Source organism: Gekko japonicus, unplaced genomic scaffold, assembly GCF_001447785.1.
Source record: "Gekko japonicus isolate JY-2015 unplaced genomic scaffold, Gekko_japonicus_V1.1 scaffold6153, whole genome shotgun sequence".
NCBI classification, from domain to species: domain Eukaryota; kingdom Metazoa; phylum Chordata; class Lepidosauria; order Squamata; family Gekkonidae; genus Gekko; species Gekko japonicus.
Window position 1 is genome coordinate 1,339 of NW_015162657.1, and position 9,846 is coordinate 11,184.

At 40.1% G+C, this 9,846-nt stretch overlaps 1 protein-coding gene across 1 annotated transcript; it reads left to right on the forward strand.

Annotated features, from left to right (window-relative positions):
* Positions 1–2,882: 2,882 nt before the first annotated feature.
* On the forward strand, positions 2,883–9,797 carry LOC107106383 (vomeronasal type-2 receptor 26-like). Its single transcript, XM_015406519.1, has 5 exons — positions 2,883–3,173; positions 4,893–5,756; positions 6,869–7,096; positions 7,590–7,716; positions 8,896–9,797. The coding sequence occupies exons 1-5, from the start codon at positions 2,883–2,885 to the stop codon at positions 9,795–9,797; spliced, it is 2,412 nt and encodes an 803-aa protein (XP_015262005.1).
* Positions 9,798–9,846: the final 49 nt, after the last annotated feature.

Here is a 9,846-nt window from a genome sequence, read left to right on the forward strand (position 1 = left end):
TGCCCAAAAATAGCCATGTGAGTAACATATCTTACAAATATCCCACAATAAAGGTGAACACAAGTTCCCACTACAATGGCCCCTATCCCTTTTGTTTTTTTCAGACATGGATGATTGCATCAGATGCCCAGAACATCAGTATCCAAGCAAGGACCAAGATGGATGTGTCTCCAAAGTTATAACCTTCCTATCTTTTGAAGAACCTTTGGGGATTAGCTTGGCTTCAGCGGCTATTTATTTTTCCCTGGTCACAGTTTTGATGCTAGGAATTTTCATTAAACACAGAAATACTCCCATAGTCAAAGCCAACAACAGGGATATCACCTACATTCTCCTCATTTCACTCCTGCTCTGCTTTCTGTGCACTTTTTTGTTTCTTGGACCCCCTAGAAAACTTACCTGTTTGTTTAGACAATCTGCTTTTGGTATTATTTTCTCAGTGGCTGTTTCTTGTGTTTTGGCCAAGACCATCACTGTGATTGGAGCTTTCATGGCTACAAAACCAGGGTCCAACATGAGAAAATGGGTGGGGAAAAGACTGACCACTTTCACGATCCTTTTCTGCTCTCTTCTTCAAACAGGCATTTGTACAGTGTGGTTAGGAACCTCATCCCCTTTCCCACATTTTGATATGCAGTCACTTGATGAAGAGATCGTGGCAGAGTGTAATGAAGGCTCTGTCACCATGTTTTATATTGTCTTAGGCTACATGGGATTTCTCTCCATTATCACTCTGGTTGTAGCTTTCCTAGCTAGGAAACTACCCAACAGTTTCAATGAATCCAAGTTCATAACCTTCAGCATGCTGTTGTTTTGCAGTGTGTGGGTATCCTTTGTTCCAACCTATCTCAGCACCAAAGGGAAATATATGGTTGCCATGGAGATCTTCTCTATCTTGGCCTCCAGCGCTGGTTTGCTGGTTTGTATCTTTTCTCCTAAGTGCTACATTATAATACTGAGGCCTGAGCTGAACACCAAAGAGGAGATTATAAGGAGAAAAAAATAAAGGATTTTGTATACCTATGATGTGTATTTCTGACCAGGTTTTCTCCAATAAGCCGGTTTTGGATGAGAAATACAAAACCAACATGCAAATACAACTGTAACTGTAATAATGCAGGACTGAGTCCCAATGGTGACACTAGTGATCAAAACTCCTGCTATATAATTATCTTCTCCAGCAATTAGCCACATCACTGTAATTTGTTCATCCTGGTCAAAGGCTCGGTTACTTTTCAGAAGGTTACTGCAAACATTCAACAAGTAAGTCTGACAGGGACAATAAAAACACACTTATACATTGAATGCTGAGAAATGGGGGGCAGAGCTCTACTGGTATGATCTCATTCATCCGTCTTTAAGATTATAGTCCATGCAATCAGGGATAGAAATCAAGGCAAGGATTCGTAGCAGTATGGATGGTAGAAATAAGGTGGAGATGTTATCTGGCAGCAACCATCCAAGGTAGCCGTGAAATTGCGGATGTGCAGAGACTGGCTCTGCCTCTGGAGAGAACGATGCCTGCCAGGATACTGAGGCTGGTACTGCTTATGCTGTTTCCTCCAACAGACTGGACCATACATACTATGAAGTGCGCAAAGCTCGATCCCCTCCCTATTCCACATGAGCAGTACCAACCTGGAGACTTCCTCTTGGGTGGGATCACTTCTCTGATCACATACACTCTTTTCCCCTTACTTTTCAACGAGCATCCTTCAGACAAACTGTTTGAATTTCCAGAGTAAGCCATTTTATTGCATTCTCCACCATTTCAACTTTAGCAGATAAAATCCCTAACATTGCTGTCCATGATCTCTCTGAAAACCACTTTGGTCTATTAGGACCAGAGATACATGGGAGGGTGGTCTTTGGTTCAAATCTTCTCTCATTTATAAAGCTCACTGGATGACTTTGGGAAAGTCCATCATTTTCAGCCTATCCTAACACACAGGATTTTTTCCCAGGATAAAATATGTGTGGAGTATTAGGTGCAGCAACCTGTGGGAAGGACAGGATGGAGATTAAATTGATAATGATAGACATAGGCAAGTTCACAGAAACATCACTGGGCTTGGTTCACTCCAACACTCTTCCTTTCCAATCACTTTCTGAGTGTTGATTAAGGTGTCATGTTTGCAACACAGGAGGGGGTTAGTTGTAGTTTTTCTGGGCTGTATGGCTGCTTTCTTGGCATTGTACGACCTGATGTTTTGCCAGCAGCTGTGACTGGCATCCTCAGAGGTATAACACAGAAAGATGGAGTACTGTATGTGTCAAGGTGAGAAGAAAAATGGTAGGCTGGCCTTTGACAAAATGAGGGGGTGCTTTTCTAATAGCAATAGCTCTTTCTGTTTCAAAAATAAGAGGAAGAGAGATTTAATACTTGTTACAAAATATGGTATCTGGTGTTCACACTCCACCTCCACAGGTTCTGTGCTCTGCATGACTGTGCAGTCTTCACCTTTGTGTCATTGTATTCTAGTGCAACAGAGGAAAACTTAATCCACAACCCTATTCAGTGATCCCACTTTCCAAGTTCATGATGAGAAAGCTGAACTCTTGTGCAGAACACTGTCATCTCACATGACATTTGTTTATTTATTTATTTTGAAAACACATCACCAAAATGTAATGTATGGCTTCTCTCTGGTGAAGAGAGACCACTGGAGCATCACTGGCAGCTAATGTACCAATGTTTTACACATACTGCAAATGTTGTGATGCTTCCTAATTGAACTGTAGATGGTTACTAGCTCAGATATATCAGTCACAAATGGCAGTTAGGCAAATCACTGAGAGTCAAAATGGGTCAGAGGTATAGTGCAGTAACTTGGTGGTTGTAGAATTCTCCATTAAAAGAAGCACTTAAATCTGTTGGCAGGATGGTTATAAAGTTCTACCAGCACATTCTTGCCTTGGTGTTCACCATCAACGAGATCAATGAGAATCCCAAGATCCTGCCCAATGTCACTCTTGGGTCCCACATCTATGACAGCTACTATAATGTGAAGATGACCTACCGTACCATTCTGGACCTGCTCTTCAAAGCACAGAGATTTGTCTCCAACTATAAATGTGACACCCAGAAAAACCTCATTGCTGTCATTGGGGGACTTGGATCTGAGACTTCCTTCCACATGGCAGACATCTTAAGTCTTTACAAGATTCCACAGGTAAATGTGTGCACAAGAGTAATTTCACAAAATTTAAAAACTACATGTTTGCCTGCCTTGAGAAGATTTTATAGGAGGGTGATGAATTCTCTGAAGTTTTGAGAAAAAAGCATAGCTGTATTCTTCCTTCCACAAGGATATATTATCGGGCGGGGGAATTATAAGGTACCATAAAGGAATTCAGAAGCATACTTTTGTCCAGTAATCATCCATCTGAAACTTTTATCATATTTCATAAAGTGAGAAAATTTGCAGAGTGATTAAAATGTGGAGTTTGCTGTCAGAGGATGCAGTGATGGCCACAGGAATAAACAGCTTTAATAGGAGAATAGATGGATTCATGGAGGATAAATCTATCAATGACTACTAACCATGGTGACTTGAACCTCCACATTCAGAGGCATGGAGTCTTTGAATCCCAGAGCCCAGAGTCAATGGCAGGGGAAGGCCTCGCCCTCTATGCCCCATTATTGCCTGTCCAGAGGAACTGGTGGGCCACTGTGTGATACAGAATGCTGGACTAGATGGACTTTTAGTCTGATATAGCAGGGCTCTTCTTTGACAGTTTGGTGTAATGGTTAAGAGTGATGGACTCAATTCTGGAGTGCCGGGTATGATTCTCCACTCCTTCACATGCAGCCTGCTTCGTGAACCTAGGTTAGTCACAGTTCACTCAGAGTCGTTATCTCAGGAGCAATTCTCTCAGAGTTCTCTCAGCCCCACCTACCTCACAGGGTGTCAGTTGTGAGGAGAGGAAGGGAAGAAGATTGTAAGCTGCTCTGAGACTCTGAGTGAAGGATGGGGTATAACTCCAATCTCCTCCTCCTCCTCCTCCTCCTCCTTCTTTTCTTATCCACAGTTATTCTTGACTTTAATTATTTCCAAAGTTTCAAAGGTCCTCAGCAAATATTGATTGCATAAACAGGCAGTCTCAGAAGTCCCTTACAAGAATACATGACAGAGCCTGAGGGCTGGTGTGGTTTACTGGTAAGAATGCACGACTAAGAATTGGAGCGACTAGGTTCTCATCCCTTGCTCAACTGTGGAAACCTGCCAGATGAGCCAGTTTGGTGTAGTGGTTAAGTGCACGGACTCTAATCTGGGAGAACCGGGTTCGATTCCCCACTCCTCCACTTGCACCTTCTGGATGACCTTGGGCATGATGAAGTTCTGGCACAGCTGTTTTTGAAAAACCATTTCTATCAGAGCTCTCTCAGCCCCACCTACATCACAGGGTGTCTGTTGTGGGGAGGGGAAGGGAAAGGAAAGGAGTTTGTGAGCCTCTCTGAGACTCCTTTGGGTAGTGAAGGGTGGGATATAAATCCAATATCTTTTTCTCTTCTTCTTCTTCTTGGACCTGTCACAGCCTCCCAACCTAACCTACCCTCACAAGATTGCTGTGAGGATTAACTGGAGGAGTGGGAAACTAAGTGAAAAGGCACTCTAAATCCTGATCAAGGGGTGTGTGTATATATATAATACTTACGTATAATACAAATACGTAAAGTCAGGCTATTGACCCATACACCTTTCTACTTGACTGACAATGGGTCTCTTGAGACTCAGACAAAGAAAAATCCTACTTCAGATGTCCTCTTACTTGTTATCCTTTAATCGAAGATGCCAGGAATTTAATTTGGGACTATGATTGCTCTACCAGTAGACAATGACCCCACATTTCTTTTCAGCTATACTCTAATACATCTGTCCTTTTTTTAGCTCACTTATGGGATCTTTGCCCCTGAGGATATGCATACAAAAAAGGTTCCTTCCTTTTACCGCATGGTTCCAAAAGAAGATCATCAGTATATGGGGATTGTGAGGTTGCTTCTCCACTTCAAATGGACATGGGTTGGGCTTCTTGCTGTGAATGATGAGAATGGAGAACATTTTGTGCAGACCATGGAATCCTTGCTATCCCAGAATGACATCTGTTTGGCCTTCACAGAAAAAGTTGAGAAAAAATTATTTTGGAACACTTTGAGTGCAATTAGTTTTTTTACTTCCAGGACTTATAAATCACTTGCAGATCACAAAATCAACACACTTATCTTCTATGGAGAATCCATGGCCCTCATAACATTCAGTGCATGTATGTTTTTTTCAGATCCTGGATATTACACAAAAGCAACATTGAGAAAAGTATGGATTATGACAGCCCAGACTGATTTTGTATTAACAGCCTATCAAAGGACCTCAAATTTCCAATTCTTCCAAGGTGCCATTTTTTTCACAGTTCACCCAAAAGAAGTTCTAGGTTTCCAGAAATTTCTGGAGTGCATGAAACCTGACTGGAAACAAGGAGATGGTTTTCTTCGGGTCTTCTGGGAGCAAGCGTTTGATTGTACTGTTCCAAATCCACCAGACTTGTTGAAGGATAAGGGACTATGTACAGGGGAAGAAAAGTTAGAGAGTCTTCCGGAGCCTTTTTTTGAAATGCACATGACCAGTCACAGCTATAGCATTTACAATGCTGTATATGCTGTAGCACATGCATTGCATGCCTTTCACTCATCAAGATACAGCCACAGAGCAATAGCAGGTCATAAAAGATCTGAATGTCATGATGTCAAGCCTTGGCAGGTAATGTCTATGTACTGAAATGATGTTATTGTGCTGAACACATTAAAGGCCAGACAACTTTAACATTTGGTGCCTTGATGTTGAACATATTAAAGGTAAAGGTTCCCTTGCTCGAAAGCCAGTCGAGTCCGACTCTAGGGTTGCGGTGCTCATCTCCATTTCAAAGCCGAAGAGCCAGCGCTGTCTGAAGATGTTTCCGTGATCATGTGGCCAGCATGACTAAACACCAAGGTGCACAGAATGCTGTTACCTTCCCACTGAAGTGGTACCTATTTATCAACTTGCAATTTCTTGCTTTCGAACTGCTAGGTTGGCAAGAGCTGGAACTAGAGACGGGAGCTCACTCCGTCTTGCGGCAACCCGGGTCTCGAACTGCTGAACTACTGACCTTTCACAGCCTGCAGTTCAGCGTCTTAACCACTTGAGCCACCGCAGCTCCGGTTGAACCTATGATTCAATAGTATAATGTTGTGTATTCTCATTTCCTCCTATATTTGAAGCCAGTAAAAAATGTTGAATGATCTGGCTGGGACTACATTTAATTAAACATATAGTGTTAGAATTTTTAATGTACATTTTAGGTACTGTTTTACAGTTTTAATCCCTTGATGTTCACTGACTTGGGAGATCTGTTTGGAATGTAAACTGGCATATAAAGTTATTTAAATAAATGAATTAATCAATGAAAGCATAAACGTGAAAAGATACCTTTACACACAGTTATTCTAGTTACTCATTGTTTTGCTTAGATGCATCGGTTTCTTCAAGGCATTTCATTTAACGACTCAGAAGGAGAAATTTTGTCTTTCAATAGTAATGGGGAATTGGATGCTGGATTTGAAATAATGAAATGTTGAATGATCTGCCTGGGACTACATTTAATTAAATATAGAGTGTTAGAATTTTTTATGTACATTTTAGATACTGTTTTACAGTTTTAATTACTTGATGTTCACTGACTTGGGAAATCTGTTTGGATTGTAAACTGGCATATTAAGTTATTTAAATGAATGAATTAATGAATGAAAGCATAAATCAATAAATAAAGATTATCAACACAAAAAGATACCTTTGCACACAGTTATTCTGGTTACTCTCATTGTTTTGATTAGATGCATCGCTTTCTTCAAGGCATTTCATTTAACAACTCAGAAGGAGAAATTTTGTCTTTCAATAGTAATGGGGAATTGGATGCTGGATTTGAAATAATGAACCTGATTACCTTCCCAAACCAGTCCTTCCACACTGTGAAAGTAGGCAAGGTGGATCCCAATGCTGATAAAGGAAAAGAATTCACCATCAATGGAGATATGCTTGTATGGCAAGCCAACTTTAACCAGGTTTGTATTCCAGGGTCTTTTTAGGAGTCACTCCATCGTTGATTGTTGATTCAGAGGCAGAACTTTACCTTTCCTGGAATCGTTATCCTCTTTTGCTTTATCTGACTCTTTAAGCCAGACCAGTTTTCTCATTCCAAGACTGATATAGCATCCATGTGCAAAATATTACTATTTCTATGTGTGCCATGTATGTGAACCCATGTGAAACATTGTGTATGCCTTGATTAGGATTTGGGAACTGTGTAAAAATTCTTCATGGGGATGAAGTCCTGGACCCAATAGTCAAGTTCATCCCACAACATTCTCCATCACAGAATGGGAATGCATCATCATCATCATTACCTATGCCATGTCTGCAAAGTGTTGAAATCATTGTACACACAAATACAATTACCTTATTTTAATGCTCTTTGTTTTAATGTTGTGTCATATAATGAGCAATAAAATAATTATCACATGTCTCCTATCCCAAACCAATTTTATTTGGAAACAGGTGCTACCCCTTTCTGTGTGCAATGACTACTGCATGCCAGGTTCTCAGAAGAAAAAGAAGGAAGGGCAGAAATTTTGCTGCTACGATTGCATTCCATGTCCCAAAGGGATGATTTCAGATAAGAAGGGTAGGTGATGTCCAAATCCTTATAGATACTTGTGACCTTATACATGAAATGCTTAGCAGGTAAGTCACTGTGAGACTTCAGCTTTGTATTCTCTGAGTTTTGCATATCACAGGGCAGATAAAAAAGCCTTGGATAGATAACAAGTTTACTCAAAAAGTGTAGCACAAAAGTCTGTGTAAAACTGTGTCAGCATTTGTATGTTGAGTGCTGTCATGTCACTTCTGAATTATGGTGATCCTCTGAATTAATGATCTATAAAATATCCTATCATTGACAGTCTTGACAAGGTCTTCCTAACCAAGGGTCATGGCTCACTTCATTGAGATACTGATAATTCCTATCAACATATACAATGCATTTCCAAGAATCCATTTATTAGCATTTGTATTTTATTGGACTTATGGATCACCTTATGCCTGCTACTGAAGGACTCTGGGTGATGTACAATAAAGATAAAAACACTCAAATATCATATAGAACATCTAAATAACATTAATACTACTAATCTAAAAGATTCAGATGGAGAGTACCAATTATTTCTAATTTCAAACTGCTGACTACTTTGTGGGTGGGGGGAGGGGAAGGGTGAGTATAAACAGCAGAAGAGGGTGCCAGCCATGATGGTAATTATTGCTGTCCTCAACCAAAAGCCTGGTGGAACATCTCTGCCATTTATTGTTTATTGTTTAAATGTGAATACCATAGGGTGAAGAAGTTTTAGTTATTTCTCATATATTGTGTGTATTGTGTATATCTGCAATTTTTCTTACCGAAAATGAGAATATTTGTACTTTTACTTTTAAAAAATTAATATGCTAATTAATTTGCAAATGATGTTAAAACACAAAACTGAGTTTAGGTTTGAGGGGGGGGAGTATTGTGTACATTTCAATGTATGCCCAAATATTTAAGATTTCTTTTCCCTCAGTAAAAAAAACACCACATTTTTTCCAGGACTTCAAAATTACTGGAAATTTTACATCGGCCCTCTATACACATAATTAAAGGGAAATATTTCTCCTGAATAACATATCCCACATACACCCTACACCAAAGGTGATACTGAGTTTCCCTTTTTTCCCTTTTTTCCCCTTTTATTCCTTTTTTATTCCTTTTTTATTCCTTTTTCCTTATTCCTTATTCCTTTTTTAATTCCTTTTATTCCTTTTTTTTCTCCAGACATGGAAGATTGCATCAGATGCCCAGAATATCAGTATCCAAGCAAGGACCAAGATGGATGTGTCCCCAAAGTTATAACCTTCCTATCTGTTGAAGAACCTTTGGGGATTAGCTTGGCTTCAGTGGCTGTTTCTTTTTCCCTGGTCACAGTTTGGGTGCTAGGAATTTTCATTAAACACAGAAATACTCCCATAGTCAAAGCCAACAACAGGGATATCACCTACATTCTCCTCATATCACTTCTGCTCTGCTTTCTGTGCACTTTTTTCTTTCTTGGACCCCCTAGAAAGTTAACCTGCTTGTTTAGACAATCTGCTTTTGGTATTATTTTCTCAGTGGCTGTTTCTTGTGTTTTGGCCAAGACCATCACTGTGATTGGAGCTTTCATGGCTACAAAACCAGGGTCCAACATGAGAAAATGGGTGGGGAAAAGACTGACCACTTTCACGATCCTTTTCTGCTCTCTTCTTCAAACAGGCATTTGTACAGTGTGGTTAGAAACCACACCCCCTTTCCCACATTTTGATATGCAGTCACTTGATGAAGAGATCGTGGCAGAGTGTAATGAAGGCTCTGTCACCATGTTTTATATTGTCTTAGGCTACATGGGATTTCTCTCCATTATCACTCTGGTTGTAGCTTTCCTTGCTAGGAAACTACCTGACAGTTTTAATGAAGCCAAGTTCATCACCTTCAGTATGCTGTTGTTTTGCAGTGTGTGGGTATCCTTTGTTCCAACCTATCTCAGCAGCAAAGGGAAATACATGGTAGCTGTGGAGATCTTCTCAATCTTGGCCTCCAGTGCTGGTTTGCTGGTTTGTATCTTTTCTCCTAAGTGCTACATTATTGTACTGAGACCTGAGCTGAACACCAAAGAGGAGATTATCAGGAGAAAAAATTAAAGGATTTTATATACTTATGATGTGTATTTCTGACCAAGTTTTCTCTAGT

What these genes read in the sequence shown, in the direction of transcription:
- LOC107106383 (XM_015406519.1), top strand. Translation starts at nt 2,883, where the DNA reads ATGGTTATAAAGTTCTACCAGCACATTCTTGCCTTGGTGTTCACCATC. An exon ending in ATGATGTCAAGCCTTGGCAG is followed by an intron (nt 5,757 to 6,868) that starts GTAATGTCTATG and finishes TGTTTTGATTAG; the next exon opens with ATGCATCGCTTTCTTCAAGG. An exon ending in GGCAAGCCAACTTTAACCAG is followed by an intron (nt 7,097 to 7,589) that starts GTTTGTATTCCA and finishes ATTTGGAAACAG; the next exon opens with GTGCTACCCCTTTCTGTGTG.